Source organism: Gasterosteus aculeatus, chromosome 1 (assembly GCF_964276395.1).
Source record: "Gasterosteus aculeatus chromosome 1, fGasAcu3.hap1.1, whole genome shotgun sequence".
In the NCBI taxonomy this organism is placed as follows: Eukaryota; Metazoa; Chordata; class Actinopteri; order Perciformes; family Gasterosteidae; genus Gasterosteus; species Gasterosteus aculeatus.
Genome location: NC_135688.1, coordinates 17,437,654 through 17,455,751, shown reverse-complemented (window position 1 = coordinate 17,455,751; position 18,098 = coordinate 17,437,654). Strand labels below are relative to the sequence as shown.

Here is an 18,098-nt window from a genome sequence, read left to right as displayed (position 1 = left end):
CAGTTCTACAAAGCAATTAATTTATTCGTGTTGTGAAATTGTACGAACAGCTCCAGTGAAATAGAATCTGGTGGGATCCTTCAATTTGTGAATTTGGCACCTGTCAGTCCACCGGCCTCTTAATGGTTCATAACTATAAACCCTAATATTATTAACAGTGTTTGCGGTGTAACATGTTATTACTGCGAGTCTTGTTTCTGCCTCGAGACATCAATGTGTGAACTGGTGCATGAATCATGAGAATAAGACTGGAATAGACTAATAGTCCTATTGAGATCAACTCAGCAGTCTTTATAGGAAACATATAATTAACTTCATGCGTGATTTATTTGCTCTCTGGTTTGTTTGCCAGAAGCAGATAAAAGCCAATTAGAGACACACTTGTATTTATGTATTTATTTTTACTATTATTATTATTAATCATGTATTATTACATAATATTTCGGATTTGACACGTGTTGACTTTTAAAATGTAGAGAAGTAACACTGTGGTTGAAAAAAGCACAATGGACGCATCAGGTCCGGAGGAGAGAGTGAAAGCAGCCAATGGGGCGCTGCTGCTCCTGCGCGCTGATTTGGGTCGGAGCTTCTCTTTGTCACACATACGTCCACATCATAGTTTATTTTTCATCTTCACTGGGTGTTCACATCATAGTCTATTCATCTCCACTGCATGTTCACTAACTCTCCTGTCATTTCAGATCCTCCCACCTCGTCACCTGATTTCCTGCACCTGGTTCTCCTCACCCTCACCTGTGGTGCCTTCCCTCGTCAGTCACTCACTATTTAAGTCAGTCACATTCTGTTGCTCACTGCCAGATTGTCTTGTGTGTTCTACCAAGTTTTCCAGCGTTTCCCGAAGCCATCCTGTTTTTCTCGATTCCGACCTCGTCTGTTCCTCGACCCCGATTTACCTGCCTGCCCCGTTTTGGATTTGTCTGCCTGTCTGTGTGCCCTCCTGGTTCTGACCCTGCCTGTCCTCGTCTACGGATTACCTGCCTGCCCCTCTGGACTTGTTTGCCTCCTGACGGATCTCCCGGTTTTGACCCTGCCTGAACCTTGATTAAAACCCTCCTGTCTTGTCCATCGTGTACGAGTCGTGCATTTGGGTTCTCCCGTACTCCGGTATCAGTAACCGTGACAGTACAATCTGGCCAAACATGAACCCAGCCGACCAAGAACGTACCGAGCCCGAAACCCCGAATCCAAGCAACATGTTGCAGCGCCATGAGCAGCAGCTCCACTTCATGGCTGAGGCCATGCAGTCTATGTCGGCCCGCCATGAGAGCAGCATGGAGTCCCTCCGCGACCACCTGCGGAACCTCGCCGTGGTGACGCGTACTCCGGACGTCACCCCCGCTGCTGCCCAAGCACCCACCTCCGCTCCAATGTCCGACGCACGTCTTCCTCCACCCGAGCGTTGTTCCGGCGCTCCCGGTTCCTGTCGACCGTTCCTGGTACAGTGTTCGCTCGCCTTCGAGCTCCAGCCGTCCGCGTTTCCCACCGAGAGGTCCCGGGTAGCGTACATTGTTTCCTTGCTCACAGGGAGAGCAAGGGATTGGGGAACGGCCGAATGGGCTAAACAGACTTCTATCTGTTCCTCCGTCGCGTCGTTTTCCGAGGCGATGCAGAGGGTTTTTGACCATGCCACTCCCGGACGAGAGGCGGCCCGGGGACTGTTTGGTCTGCAGCAGGGAATACGATCCGTTTCCGACTATTCCATTGACTTTCACACCATGGCAGCGGAGAGTGACTGGAACCAAGCCTCGCTTCGCGATGCCTTCTACCACGGATTATCCAGCCGAGTAAAGGACGAATTGGCAGCTCGGGATCTCCCTGCTGGTTTAGACGAGCTGGTCGCCCTCGCCATTCGGATCGACGGTCGTCTGCGGGAGCGGAGAAGAGAGAGGGTCGCTTGCGCAGCTTCAGGATCACCGCCGCGCCAGTGGCCGGAACCGCGACGGGCACCAACCGAGGGTGGACCTTCTGAGTCTATCGCGGGGCCAGAGGCAATGCAGCTGGGACGGGCTCGACTCGCTCCGGCTGAAAGGCACCGCCGCCTGCAGGCCAACCAATGCATGTACTGCGGTCAAAGCGGTCATTATGTGAACGCTTGTCCAGTAAAAGACAGGGCTCACCAGTCAACCAGAGGGCGCTGGTGAGCCGGGAAGTTAGATTAGAAATGCCCTCTCGACCCCAAATCCATGCCCAGTTGTTTTTCCAGGATAAGAGCTACACTGTTCCGGTTCTGATTGACTCGGGTGCAGACGCCAATCTCCTCGACCAAGACCTGGCCTTCAAGATGGGGATTGAGCAAATCGCTTTGGAAAGACCCATCCGGGCCACGGCGTTGGACGGTCGGCTACTCTGCAGGGTGACTCATCAAACCACCCCGCTGCGCTTGGAGATGTCAGGTAACCACAGTGAAGCACTCACCTTTCATGTACTTCATGCACCTCAACAACCAGTCATTTTGGGGTTTCCATGGCTTAGGAGGCATAATCCGCACATTGACTGGGCTACTGGGACTATATTTGGGTGGAGTCCTCACTGTCACGCGGTTTGTTTAAAGCCGGCGTCTGCCATTAGCCGCTCCGTGTCTCCTGAGTCCCCAGATCTCACGGGCGTACCCGAGGATTACCACGATGTAAAGGAGGTGTTCAACAAGGCTCGGGCCACCTCACTACCGCCTCACCGCCCGTACGATTGTGCTATAGACCTCCTTCCGGGCACCTCGCCCCCAAGAGGGCGACTATTCTCTCTGTCGGCCCCTGAGACTAGGACTATGGAGAAGTACATCAGCGACTCCTTGGCTGCCGGTCTCATTAGACCGTCGTCATCCCCGGCCGGCGCGGGGTTCTTTTTTGTGAGCAAGAAGGACGGATCCCTGCGACCTTGTATTGATTACCGGGGACTCAATAACATCACCATCAAAAACAGGTATCCACTTCCACTCATCTCATCTGCTTTTGAGTTGCTACAAGGGGCAACCGTATTTTCCAAACTAGATCTACGCAACGCTTATCATTTGGTCAGGATCAGAGAGGGGGATGAGTGGAAGACGGCCTTCAACACTCCCAGTGGACATTATGAATATTTGGTCATGCCATTTGGCCTCACTAATGCCCCAGCTGTTTTCCAGGGGCTGGTAAACGACGTTCTCCGCGATCTGCTCAATGTCTGTGTTTTTGTCTATCTGGACGATATTTTGATTTTTTCCAAGTCTACACAGGAGCATGTGATACATGTACGGCAAGTCCTCAAGAGACTCCTTGAGAATCACCTCTTCGTTAAGGCAGAGAAATGCAGTTTCCACACCTCGGAAGTATCTTTTCTGGGCTTCGTCATCAAAGCCGGCAATATTCAGATGGACCCTGCGAAGACCAGGGCGGTGGCAGACTGGCCCCAACCCTCCACCCGCAAAGAACTACAGCGTTTTTTGGGCTTCGCCAATTTCTATCGGCGGTTCATTCGGAACTACAGTGCTGTGGCTGCTCCTCTCACCGCTCTAACCTCCCCACAAGTGCCCTTTCAGTGGACCTCGGTAGCGGCCAGGGCATTCGGGGAATTGAAAACACGTTTTACCTCTGCCCCTATCCTTGTTTTCCCAGACCCTGCTCGCCAGTTTGTGGTGGAGGTGGATGCGTCGGACACCGGTGTAGGAGCAGTTCTCTCGCAGCGGTCGTCTACAGATCAGAAGGTTCATCCATGCGCCTTCTTCTCCCGGAAACTGTCTGCCACGGAGAGGAACTATGACATCGGGGATCGGGAGTTATTGGCGGTAAAGCTTGCACTGGAGGAGTGGAGACACTGGCTGGAGGGAGCTGACCAGCCGTTTATGGTATGGACTGACCACAAAAACTTAGAGTACATTCGCTCTGCCAAGCGGTTGAACTCCAGACAGGCAAGGTGGGCTCTATTTTTTAACCGTTTCGAGTTTACTCTAACTTACCGGCCGGGCACGAAGAATGCCAAACCTGATGCCCTGTCCCGTCAGTACCAGTCCAGGAGCTGCGTTCAGAGTCCGGAGAACATTCTCCCCCCTGAATGTGTTGTTGGGGCAGTGGCCTGGGAGGTGGAAGAGGAAGTAAAACAGTCTCATACAGCGCAACCGGCACCGAGTGCCTGCCCCGATAACCTTCTGTTTGTCCCAGCGAATCTGCGCTCAAAGGTCCTGCAGTGGGGTCACTCTTCCCGCCTGGCTTGTCACCCGGGAGTGATCCGCACGCTAGCTCTGCTGAAACAACGGTTTTGGTGGCCCACCATGGAGAAGGACGCTAGAGAATTCGTCAGTGCCTGCATTATCTGCGCTCAGCATAAGCCCTCTCACAAGGCTCCATCCGGCCTTCTTCACCCCCTGCCCATCCCTCATCGTCCCTGGTCCCACATTGCCTTGGATTTTGTAACCGGCCTACCCCCATCTGACGGTAACACAGTTATTCTAACGGTAATTGATCGCTTCTCCAAGTCTGCTCAACTCATCCCTCTACCTAAGCTGCCTTCTGCTAAAGAGACAGCAGAATTGCTATTACAGAAGGTGTTCCGCCTGCATGGTCTGCCCGTCGATGTGGTCTCCGATCGGGGGCCACAATTCACTTCTCATTTTTGGTCTGAGTTTTGCAGGCTACTGGGGGCCACAGTCAGCTTATCGTCTGGATTTCACCCACAGTCCAACGGTCAGGCAGAGCGGATGAACCAGGAGATGGAGACTTCTCTACGCTGCATCTCTTCCCGCAACCCCCGCTCTTGGTCCCAGCAACTCCTATGGGTCGAGTATGCCCACAACACACTCCCCAGTTCGGCTACCGGGCTCTCACCTTTCCAATGTTCTAGAGGATACCAACCTCCGCTGTTTCCGGAGCAGGAACTGGAGGCAAGCGTCCCTTCTGTCCAGGCGTTCATTCAGCGGTGTCGGCGCACCTGGAAGCAAGCCCGCTCCACGCTCCTGCGTACCTCGGACCGGTATCAACGGTCGGCTAATAGACGTCGCACCCCGGCACCCTGCTACGTCCCGGGACAACGTGTCTGGTTGTCCGCCCGGGACCTTCCACTCAGAGTGGAGTCCAAGAAGTTGGCGGCTCGATTTGTGGGTCCCTTTCCAGTCTCCAGGGTCGTCAACCCTGCAGCAGTCAGACTCCAGTTGCCGCGGGCCATGAAGGTCCACCCCACCTTTCATGTCTCCAGGCTAAAACCTGTCCTGGAGAGTCCACTTCAACCCTCCTCCAGACCCCCTCCGCCCCCCCAGCTCATTGACGGGGGCCCAACTTACACGGTCCGGCGCCTACTCAAGTCTCGTCGACGGGGTAGGGGGCTGCAGTATCTGGTGGATTGGGAGGGATACGGCCCAGAGGAGCGCTTGTGGGTCCCGTCACGCCACATACTAGACCCTTCCCTGATCAGGGACTTCCACAGAGCACACCCGGACCAGCCCAGTGGGACGTCGAGAGCCGTCCCTAGAGGGGGGAGTTCTGTCACACATACGTCCACATCATAGTTTATTTTTCATCTTCACTGGGTGTTCACATCATAGTCTATTCATCTCCACTGCATGTTCACTAACTCTCCTGTCATTTCAGATCCTCCCACCTCGTCACCTGATTTCCTGCACCTGGTTCTCCTCACCCTCACCTGTGGTGCCTTCCCTCGTCAGTCACTCACTATTTAAGTCAGTCACATTCTGTTGCTCACTGCCAGATTGTCTTGTGTGTTCTACCAAGTTTTCCAGCGTTTCCCGAAGCCATCCTGTTTTTCTCGATTCCGACCTCGTCTGTTCCTCGACCCCGATTTACCTGCCTGCCCCGTTTTGGATTTGTCTGCCTGTCTGTGTGCCCTCCTGGTTCTGACCCTGCCTGTCCTCGTCTACGGATTACCTGCCTGCCCCTCTGGACTTGTTTGCCTCCTGACGGATCTCCCGGTTTTGACCCTGCCTGAACCTTGATTAAAACCCTCCTGTCTTGTCCATCGTGTACGAGTCGTGCATTTGGGTTCTCCCGTACTCCGGTATCAGTAACCGTGACACTCTTCTGCCCTCATCAATCACAACGACGCGCCGCGGATCTCCTCTACATGGATTGTATCCTTTCTTCTTTAATGACTGCACTTCCCTCATCGTGATTACAACTGGAGATACAAAATAAAGAAATAAAAAAAATAAAAAGAATGAGATGAGAGTTCGGCGAAAAGTGCAACTCCGTTGAGCGCGCGCGGTGAGCAGCTGCTGGCACAAAGAAAAGCCTTTACTTGTGTTCACCATGGAAGCCGACATGTGCTCTGCGTTTTCCAAAATAAAGGAATAATTCACCAATCACACGTCGAGCGACCCGGAATCGACCGACGAGGACCTGCAGCCCCTCAGCTGCTCGCGTCGATCAACGGATTTCATTGATCACCTTCAGACACCCTGCGAGGTATGTAGGGGGGGGGGGGGGGGGGGGGGGCAACACGACGCCCTCCAGGGGAAATGAAGAAATGAATGGGCTGATTATGCCAACCTGTTAATGTTTTTTTATTCATCTCCCCATGTATGAGGTGTAAAAGCCTTGGATACTATTTTCCTTTTGGCCGAACGAGATTCCTGAAGGACCGCAGCAGTGTTTCATGACGTGTGTTTGTTGTCAGATGAATAGTAGTGTGTATTGTGTATCTCCGGTACGACAACTATTAACTTTGTCTCTTTATCGGGTGACTTTGACGAGCAGCTCACGGGGATCGTGTTTGTGTGCGCGCGCATGTGCTCCTGGGTTCCGTGGTTGAAGTGTGGCCCTTGAAAGGGTCCAGCCGGGCTCTTAGACCCCCCGCGCCGAGAGTTTGGCCCCCCGTCCTCTCGCTTCGCAACGCTCGCGCCGCACAGTGGCGCGCGCTGTTGGCGCGTTCTGTGCGCGCGTTCTCCCGGAGACGCGTCGCTTCTCTGAGCGATGTGACGCGCCGTCACTGTCGAAAGCTGCGTCACCTGCAGCCTCCCCATTTCTTTCCACCATTTGTCATTCCTGTCCTCGTACTTTGTCCCTATCTCTTTCTCTCCCTGCCAATCCTAATGTGTCCGTCAACACCCCGTCTCTCCCTTTTCTCAGTCCCCCCTTCTCTTTCTGTGTGCTGTGCGCGCATGCTGCAGTCTGTCATTGGGACCCGCTAATGAGCCGCACTGTGTCCCCATGTGGAGCGATGATTGCACTGGCAAGAGAGTGAGGGAGCAAAGCGCGCGCGAGAGAGAGAGAGAGAGAGAGAGAGAGAGAGAGAGGGAGGGAGGGAGGGGGGGGGGGGGGGGGGGCATGAGAAGAGCCGCTGTACCTGCTGCTCTCGGTGCTGAAATATTAACAACGGGTTTTCTGGGAACCGATGCCGCCGCTTTGGGACGAACCCAAACCGCGGAGGCAGTCGGACTCGGCCGTTCGTGGACAGACAGCGTGCCACCGGAGGCGTCGCGGCATCTGAGAGCCTGATGGAGGAGGAGGTCACAGAGCCCGATCCTCGGACGGTGGCCCCCCTGCCGTCGCCGGGGACACACTCGGAGGTTAACGGAGACCTGCCAGGCAACCCGTACCTGAGGGACGGGACGGAGGACGCGATGGAGAGTCCGGCGACGGAGCCTTTAGTTCTGCAGGATCCTGCTGCGTACACTCACCACTGTGGGTAAGAATGAGCTGCGGGGGGGAGGACAGAGAGAAAGAGGCTGTTGCTCCAGGCGACAGCTGGTCTTTTTTTTTTTTTTTAGAGAGGTGGCACTTCTGTGGGACGCCCCCGTCTTCTTCTTTTTCTTCTTCTCAGTTTTGGAGAGAGTTTCACGATGGCTTGATGAGATGTCGTTGCACCCACTCGGCTGCATATTGAAGCCAGTGAGCCTCAGCTGCACACAGTCCACAGCACTTGGAAGTAATTAGATTATACTGCTGTCATTTATTAATAAGCCGTACTGACATTTTTCACCTTATTATTATCATCATTGCAGGGACATTTGTTTCTTTTTAATACCTCAGCTTTGTGTTACACTCATTTTGTGTAACACGATATGATAACAGATACGGTCGAAAGACCAGTTGGTAATTAATCCATCTGCTTTGTTGTGGTTTTTAGTGGGTTCATTCTCTCGCAGTGATGGAAAAGGGGATGAGTGGGAAAACCACAATGGGAATTTGCTTCTGCATTTCTGCCATTAAGTGAAAACTTTTTTTTACTTATTCTCCTAATGGTGTGCTCACCCCCAACCTGTGTTTGTATAGGATTTGGCAAAAAGGTGTCCTGAGATTCAATGTGGTTTAAGTTAGTGTTACTGCTCAGTGTTTTCCTGCAATAACCTCAAACCAACTTGAGAATCACGTGATCAGAGATCCCTGGAGAATCCATCTTTTCTGTGTGCGTCGTTGTCCGTGTTCTGCGATTTTGGTGTGTGAGACGCTGCGTGTTGAGGTGACTGTTCTTTTTATAAATAATGGCGGCTCCCAGGGACCAGCGTAGCTGCTGCGATAGCATTAGTGATATCAGAACTGGACAGCCTGATCTCCAAAACCTGTTCGTAAAGATGTATACGAAAATCTTGAACATACAAATTCGTAGTGATACATACTAAATAAATACGGCCTGCAACTGATGACGTCACCCTATTCAAAGTGAACGGGGACCTGCACCCCGTAAACACACTTTGTGAAGTCTAACGATGTAAAATAAACGTGTTATGATTGTATTTTTAACGAGAAATCAATGTTAACTTGTAAGAATAGAATACTAACCCTAACCCCCTCAAAAAATCCAACATGGCGGAGAGACGTTCACTCAAGAATCCAACATGGTCCGCCATGTTGTTCCCTCAAGGGGCGTGGTTAACCACCGCCAGTTCGTGTGTTACGAATTTGTATGTTCAAGATTTTCGTATACATTTTTACGAACAGGTTTTGGAGATCACGTTGAACTGGAAGGTATTTCTTCATCAGGAGAAAAAATGTCACTGATGACTTTTGTCAATGGAAATATCCCCTCATTTATTTCCACAAAAAAAAAAAGTCACCCGCCTCCAGTTTCCAATGCAACCTCCTGGAGTTTTCTGTTTTTGCGTGACGTTAGGAGACCTGCAGATAACTGCATCGTATGCGAGTCAGGAGTGCGTTCGGTCTCTTTCCTCATGTGCGTCCACAGCGGTACACAGCGTCCTGCTTGTGTGCCCCTCAGTACCGGCCGCTGTGCTGTTGGTCTGAGTAATTGCCATCTGGCGTCTTTGTCATGCGGGGGGCTTTAAATAAAGCTGTGCTCTCTTTCAGCAGGTTGTGTACTCTTCAATAGCCGAGAGTCAGAACTGGTGGGGAACTAATCCGGTGTGGTTGTGGATTGATGAGAGAGAAAGAGATTTAAAAAGTATTAATACAGAGACGATATCAAAAAGTCTGGCAGGCTACACTGTATCTAGTTGGACAAAACCCTTTAGTGATCAAAGCTGAATTTTATTCAAAAGGACAAACCCCTGGATACGTTGAAAATCAACAATTCTGAACCAAGAAAAGTTTTATAAATGCCCCATCATGTCACGTTTGCCCCATGCGGGTAATGTTGCAGCAATTAGTTATTTGAATTCCTGTAAAACTTCTCAGGGCTTCAACAAAAAGATGACAGGAATATTCCTGCGTGCTGGATGTGCCTCTGCTGCCCGTTGCCTCTCTTTCTCTCCTCATCTGCTCTTCAGTTTCTTGGAACTCTTCATCCGTATTCAAGTAAATCAAATTCAAAAACCTTTATCCACATTGCAAGACATCTCCTTGAGACAGACTCCTGTGCTCTCCGATGCCTCAAACAAATACTCTTACTTATGGTGCCAATTTCGGCCCGTACAAGTTTACGCCGCGACCTTTGATCAGCTGCCGTCTGCAGAACCTTCGTCCAATACAGGACCAATTCCTGAAATAGTTGTCCCTTTATCGTCATGTACTCAGAGAAACATGGACAAATTGGTTGAAAAAGGCCAGAGCTGCCCGTTAACGACACTAATCTGCGATGCCTCATTGCTGGACACAGCGGGAAATATGTTTGTCTAGCCGCCCGCCAGCGCTTTGAGGACATGCAGCATTTAATGGCAACAGCGTAATTGCGGCTTACCGCCTTTTTCCTCCAAGGTCAAAGGGTTTTCATTAGTGGTGTTGTTATCTTATCCACAGTGTGCTCCGTGGGAAGGCATGCGTACAACTATAGTGGAGGTATTTTTTTATTAATGTGTCTGCTGTAATTGGGTTCAGTTGGGTCTAACAGCCCTGGAAAGTCCTATATAAGGACTGCATGAGGCAGTAATAGTTTATTTTACCGACTGGCTACCATTCAATAGATGCCGGTGACTCTTGATGAATATGTCTTCTTGAGATCTTGAAAATCAGAATCACATTTATTGGAGAACTGTGCATGACAAAGAATGTGAATTACCGCCAATGTAATTACACGATAACAGAAAAAACATCTGTAGACAAATGAGGATAAACAACAGAGAAGGGACTGCTGTATATATATATATATATATATATATATATATATATATATATATATATATATATATATATATATATATATATATATATATATATTGATATATATATATATATATATATATCAATTTATAGTAACATGACTGTTAATGTGGACCTTGGGAACAACAGATGGTAAAACGATAGTATCATAAGGTTCATTTACAACTTACTGCTGTTGAGACACACGCTCAAATGCTTTATTTACAAATGATTCAACTAATTCAGTTATTTCTTTCATGCATTACTAAAGTGCAGGAAATGCTTTTGCACCTCCTCCAAACTATCCGACAGCACCTCTAACCCGAGTCTGTGTCATTGAACATTTTCCCTTTCCTTGTCGAAAGCAACACGTCAAGCATGTCCATCCTCTGCTCGCAGACTTTTAGCTGATTACTTAAGAATGCACGACGTGAGAAAACTCACAAGGGAAACCGCAGCCTCCCCTCGTCCTCCCAGCACAGACATGGAGAAGAAAGCGCTTAAAACTCACTGCTGCCTTGTGCCATTGCCAGACGAAAGGGCAAAGGTTTTAGCGGGCATGACAATACTGCTTCTAATTTAGCCCCATGAGGTTTTCCCTTCCCACGCTTGAGATATTACTGTATGCACCGCGGTGCTCCTGAGGAATACATTTCAATTCTGTCCTCTGCGAGGTAGATTCACGCCCATCATCACTCCGTCTCGTTGGCGCAGCAAAGCAAAAGCTACGATAATGTTCATCTGAGTGGAGGCTGACAGCTGGAAACAGTAATATGGAACGAACGAACAAGAGCGATGAGGGTAATATTCATAATGACAGCTGAGAGGGCTGAATAATTGATGAATTAGGAAATGAGAAATCATTAGAATACGTGCGAGGCGGCTGGTTGTGAGCGAAGGCTTAAGGCGTTGTGGCCCACGGCTGTGGGTTTCCATGTCGCCGTTCAAGAGCACAAGCCGGCCCCTGGCTACACTTGAACACAGTTTATTCAGGATAATTGACAGTAGGGCCGGGCGGTACACCGGTTCAAACAGAAACCAGCTAACACGCTAACTAGCTAACTCGCCGGCCAGTTAACGAGCAAGTTGGCCAGCGAGCGGCGGCGGTGGCGAACAGCTGTTCGGGTAGCCGGTGGTCAGCCAGTCCAGGTTAATCCAGTTACATCTTACACTTCTTCTTTACTCTACTTTCCGAAACCACGTCTCACTTGGTCTTCTCTGTTTTCTCTCCCTTTTTATGCTCTCCTCAACCACTAAACTGTCCCCACCTTCTGCTCGTTAGGCAGCGAGTCCATATAAGGCTCAACGGGTGGAGCCGTCTGGCCGCGAGATACCTCCCCTCCATCGTCAACCCCCTCACCTCTCCCTGCGCAACCTCTTGATGCTTATCAAACCGACAAACAGGAAAGGTGCACGGGCCAGTTTTCAATCTGTGAGGAATCTGATGGCTGGCCGCTCCAAAAAGTGAAACGCAAGCATTTATACTGTAGATGCTGGACAAACTGCTTAACAGTAGCTGACGGATGCAAAAACAAAAAAATGAAATATATTAGATCAATTATTAACAGAACAGAGTTGACATTCGCATTGCTCAGGTTCGTTTAAAAAATAAGTCTTATTGCACCAAAATGACCCTACTTCTCGCCTGATTTAATACCTCAATAAACATTGTGAACATGACTGTATGGTCTCATTGGCTACTATTAAGTCTTCTTCAATACAGCATGATGTTCATTTAGTAAATTATGGCCCCATTTAGTGTAAAGGATCATTAAGCAGGGTAAGGTTTCAGCCACGGCCGGTGGGAACCCGATTTAGAATCATCAAATGTGTAGAAAATCCGATAAAAGGTTTGCAAAATAATTGTAACCTCTTGTAGCTTAAGATAAGTGTAAGAAATGTAAGAGCTGAACTGTAAACTCAGAAAGGGCCTCTTACCGATGAAGCACGAGTACATTTAATACGCCATTAGTCAACACTTAAAACCCTTCTGTTAGTTGGAGTTCACAGATTGTGAAGTGTGGAGACGATTCATATGTGTGCTATGTCATTGATTTGAAAAGAGGTGAGTAGGAGGAAGATAGAATGAACATTCTTGTTTTGTTTTCTCGTTCTTTATCGTGTTTTTATCTTCCCTACTGCATATTATAATACTTTATATAATAACACAATAATATAATAATGATAATCTCTAATCAAGGTGTATCTTATTTTAAAGTGCACTATTTGCTCTTTTGTACAGCGACACACTGAACCTTCAGTTTACTCTGCGGATGCTGCTGCACATCCAGCTCGTCCTCTAGTTTCACTTCAGATGTTTGTCTTATCTAAGCTCTTGTGATTGTGAGGCTGACTTGACTCTGCTGAAATATGGTGCTGAGATCAACGATAGCGGAGACAAACGTGCCGAAAAGCCACAGAAGCGGTTCAGTCCCTGCTCGTTTTTTAACCCCTCGCTCTGCTTCGGAAGCATCTGCACATCGAGACCAAATCCAATTAAAGGGAAGGAAGCAGGCCCCCAAATCTCTGTGCTCTGTGTGCTCTTGTCCCCCCCGTGCCCCTGGGCGAGTTATTGAATTGCTTTTGTCACATTTACGCATGCGGTACACACAGTTGCGTGAGCTCTCGTGCACGCTCCCACATTTGCCACATTTACCCCCAGTTATACAATATATATTCCCTCACTGTGCCACTTACCATTTAGCGAATGAGCTCTGCCTCGATCATGCTGTTCCCCTCGGACTTCACTTTGCTTTTTGCAAATGGAAAAACTGGCTCCCTGTTGTTGATCGTGGGTTTATATTTTTATGTCAGTCTAAATGACATTCACTTACAACGAAAATGCACCGTCCGTTATGTCTCCTGGGAAATGTGCTATCTCGCGGAGTCCGTTTGCCTTTGACGCATTACCAACGCCTAAAAAGCCTCATACTTTAACTCCATTAAGCAGGCCATGTTTAGGGGAACCATAGTCTGCCTATTAGATGTGGAAGTAGTTACCCAATTGTTTGTGGACTGCAGTAATGAAGCGCTGAGTTTGCTGATTTCGTTTTTTTCTACCGAGGATCAGAAGTCACCATAATTGGAATAAAGAGGAGAGGAAGATACGCTATGTCTTGTAGCAGCAGCAACTTATCGATCACAGTAAGCCCACCCAGAAAAACACCATAAATTCATATTTACATTGTTTATTGAGGGAATAAATGTGAGAAGTGGAATCATTTTCTCATATAACTAGATTGCAACCAGGAGATTGGCCTTGCCGATAAGCCGCTTTTAGAAGCATGTGTAAAGTGCAGAGCCTCGAATTGATGTTCTGTGATCGGATCCTCTAAAAAAAAAAAAAAACCTGTCCTTCCCTTTCCTCAAAGTAAATGTTTCCTTCTGTTGCCCCTCAGGGAGAAGATGCCGTTCCACCACGTGACGGCAGGCCTGCTCTACAAGGGGAACTACCTGAGCCGCTCGCTGTCGGACAGCGACAGCGAGGTGCTGGCCAGCATCACCGTGGAGGAGCTGGACGGTGAGTAAACTGTCCGGCCGCTGTGCCGCTAATGCCTGATGTCCGTTTAAAGGGATTCCGCTTCTGCCGTCCAACCCCGTCTATTGGCAATTTCTAATGTCAAATGAAGACGAGTGGATGACATTCAAACATCTATTATATGTCGTTAATTTAACCTGGAAAAACAGACTTGATGAATTTCAAGATGAAGGAGAAGCGTTTCAGTAAAAGGTCAAATCCAAACGGGGACTGTCCAAATATCAGATTTCTGATACGTGGTTAAAGAGGCTCTTGATTGTTTACTCATTATCATTACGTGTTAACAGGGACAGCCCTTCATTTTATATTAAGTCAGATCACACGGTCGAACTGTGGGAGCCACTTTGTGTACCATTTTAGGAAACAAGCCTGACGAATCCCAAACCCGCACTGAGCTTCGCTGGCGGTTTCCTAAACAGATGCAAATCACATTCACAAATGCTGCGGCCTACCAGCGGGCCTAACGGAACCAGAGGGCCTAACGGAACCAGAGGGCCTAACGGAACCAGCGGGCCTAACGGAACCAGCGGGCCTAACGGAACCAGAGGGCCTAACGGAACCAGAGGGCCTAACGGAACCAGAGGGCCTAACGAAACCAGCGCTTCTGTCTCGAAGGGACAGGTGCTGATCCTAGTCGCGCCACTGGGTTGTTACAGCTGATAGCTCTTTGTGGAGACAACGCGGTGCTACAAAAACCTTATCTGGGCCAACAAAGCACGCTAATGCATTTCTCTGCACGCAGTTTGTCTCATTGGGAGCATTCGCGGTCCGCTGGCTTCTGTCTCACAACCTGACAATCTGTGCCGCCGCTGAGGCCGTGTTTTATGAACCCTTTGGTTTTCGAGCCTGTCTCAGAGTAATCACCTGGGCCCGTGGAACCCAAAATCTGATAAATTGCAGTCTGCAGCAGTGGCAGCCTCATCGGCAGCAAGCGAACAAACACACCAGACTCCACTGGACCTCTGAAATATTTATCCATTGATGTGACATCAAGCCAACGACTGGAAAATTGTCTCCAAAGTGCCCGATAACAGCCAGATCCTCAGTGGAGATATTGTCACCTCCAGTCCTTCTATGTAGTTAGTTTTCACCTTTCTGGTTGTCTGTGTTTTCTGTGACTCGCCTGGTCTCTCGTTTCAGGCCCCTCCCTCTCACTGTGTGATTACAAGTTCCTCCCTGATTGTTTCTACCCGGGTCTCGTTGTTTGTCCCTGTGCCAATTGCTTTTTCTGTGCCAGTTTGTCTCTTACTAGCAATTCCTGGTGTGTTTTTCGCCGAGTCTCGACCAATTTCTGTGTCCCTGTGAGATTTAGCCTGCTGATTAGGACACCGTTGCCTGTGTGACTGATTACCCAAAGACCGAAACCCTATTCGGTAAAATCATATGTTCTTCACCCGAGTACATTTGCCCGAGTCTGCTTTTGGGTCCTGCCCCCGTGGTTGCCAGTGAGTTCCTCATTCCCCATCGGAGCCCAACGCTTGGACAGAAAGAAACAGCTTGTGGTTCGAGGACCCTCGTGGGGTCAACTGAACCCGGTGAAGCTGAACTAATTACTGTGATATTTTAGATGTTAGATGAGCGTTGGTGGCGTGACAGTGGACTCGCAGCTAGAAGGTCAGCAGAGGTTGAGCCTCCGTCTGAGTGGAAGAAATTAGCGACTTACTCCTCGTTAACGGCGACTGAAGCGCTTGTCGTCAAGGCGCCCGTGAAATATCGCAACTCCTTTTCCTCAGTGTCATGAATCAGACCCGAGTGCAAAAAATGTCACCCACCCACATTCTTCTGGGAAATCCTTCGGGGATAAATGTGCTCGGATTAAACGAGTGAAGATTTTCACATAGAAAATGTACCAAAGATCCAGTGCAAGCAGATTGCTTGTAACTGATGCGGAGTGTAAACAATCAGCAAAGCGTGGACACTAAACGGCCCATTCGTCAGATTAAAGTAATCATTTCTTCCATCACTTGTTGTGTCACGTATCCCGTCACACACGCAGATCTTTGAACTGGTTTGAAAACCTTTGGGCTAGAAACGTTTAAAAGGTGTTGCAGCAGCAGGGCGAGCTGTCACACGACTGACGGTGTGGAATCAGTCAGCTGGTGTGTTTCTGTGAAGGAGCTGCCATTGACTTTGGGGGCGAAGAGAACAACTGGCCCTTGATTGTTTTCCTTTTTGCCTTAAGAGCCATTCAGACAACTGCCGAGCGCAGAAGGGCCACCTTTGTAATTCTAGCTCTTTGTCGAATCCCTTGCATCGGCGCCACGTAGGAGAGCTGCGTGTTGCTCGTACCATCTCTAAAGCAGCATTTACGGTTGCTAATCGCTTCTTTGAAACAGAATTAAAAAAGATGGTTCATTGATGTTTCAGTCAATATTTGTGAACACACTCTTCCTGCCAAACTGAGTAGCTGGCTTTGATTATTCTGTTTGATCTTTTGAAAGTGCCAGTTACTTAATCTAGCGTTTCCTCAGTAGTTCAATTTTTTTAGTGGCTGTAATTTATTCGTGGCATTGTAGACGCCACGCCCCTTTGTGAGTCTGTTCCAGACATGCACTGTTCCCTGGCGGCACAAAGGAAGCGCTGTGGTCACCAAGTGCGTTGATTGGCGTCAATAATGCATAATAATATATGACAGGTACTAAAAAGACTCAAATTTGAACATTTTGGTTTCACTGCTTTCAGTTAGAGTTAATGAAGAAAGAAGAAACTGGCATTTGGTTTTCAAAAGATCAAACTGAATTATCAAAGATGTGTACATCATTTATAGCGACTCAATAGTTAATGTTAAAGAAGACAGTTTATGTTACATTATGATTTATGCAGCAGAACGCTCCTCTTCTGCAATGTGCAATCATTTTTTCACTCCCTGAGCTCTCTGTTCTGTTCTTAGACTCCTGTAGGGAAAACTCCCCATAATATGCAATATGCACGTCTGTCCCAAAAGAAGGAACTAAGCTGTTGCCAGGTTTCATAAGCCACAGCAATTTAAGGGCAGGTGAGGTTTTACTAAATTGGCCCGTCTGTAAATAACTTGGATGAAGACATTCAAATGCCCCTTTTTTGCATAATGTACAAGCCAATGATGCACAGAGAGACGTGAGGCCGGTGACCCTCGTTCACATGTGTCCCTTCAGGTAAACACATCTTTTCACCTCTTGTTGTTTGTGTAAACCATAAACGATATGACGACAAGATATCGGAGCCCAACACTCGCATGCTCGCCGACACCCTACCCAGGTTATTTATTATTCTGCTATCCGAGCACTTTAGTCCAGCGCAATTTCCAGAAGGGAACACTGTGCAGCCTGTACGCAGCCTGCTGGGCATTGTGAGAGCTCCAGTAGGCAGACTGCAGGAGTCAGCCCACCACACGCTGAGCTGTCCTCTGTATCCACAGAGGACGTCCCGGAGACATGGGAGGCTTTCCGGTAAAATGCTGCAATATGTTATGTTATTAAAAAGGTTTTACTGAAAGCACAGTGAAAGAGATGCTTTCGTTGTTGCCACTTAAGAGTCTCCTTTCAGTCAGCACGCTGAGCCGGAGCAGACAGCCGTAAGCCTGCAGGGAGCCCTTTCATGAGCGCAGCCCACCAGCGCTCAGCTCTCCCTGAGGGAGAGAGGGAACGAGGAGGCTGACCATCACCAGCACGGGGCAGCTTGTTTCCAGCTGCACGGCCACATCAACAGCAGGTCCTGCCTGCAGTGTTTTGTGCTGGCGGACTTGTAAGATTCACATTCAGACTGCATGCAGCACGCTGACGGAGGATCACACCAATAGGCTCAGTGTTACTTTGGGAGCTGTCCAGGGTGCTGACTGCGTTTTCTCTCTCCTCAGTCCAACTGGGACGCTGCGACACCTCCGAGTATGGAACGCACTTGGTTTTAGATTTGATACGGTGTTAATCAGAGATCAAGCATTTCTAAATCAACAAATAAAGATGTTCACACATGTAATGTAAATGCCCCCTAGAGATAAAATATTCAGAGTTTCTCTCATACGGTGCTTAATTTATGGATCAACCTAGAGCTGAAATCATTTGTTGATTATTTGATGAATCTATTATTTTTGACATTGATCCCACAAA

At 48.7% G+C, this 18,098-nt stretch overlaps 1 protein-coding gene across 3 annotated transcripts in view; it reads left to right on the top strand.

Annotated features, from left to right (window-relative positions):
- Window positions 1-6,018: 6,018 nt before the first annotated feature.
- Window positions 6,019-18,098, top strand: part of caln1 (calneuron 1) — a 42,640-nt gene continuing 30,560 nt past the window's right edge. The window contains exons 1-2 of one of the 3 annotated variants that reach the window (XM_040186156.2): window positions 6,019-6,407; window positions 13,874-13,995. In XM_040186156.2, coding sequence (XP_040042090.1) covers window positions 13,881-13,995 — 115 coding nt within the window. In that variant the 5' untranslated portion in view covers window positions 6,019-6,407; window positions 13,874-13,880. Of the gene's footprint in view, window positions 6,408-6,790; window positions 7,630-13,484; window positions 13,620-13,873; window positions 13,996-18,098 lie in introns of those variants that run through there. The other 2 variants (XM_040186145.2, XM_078081130.1) reach the window with 2 other exon arrangements.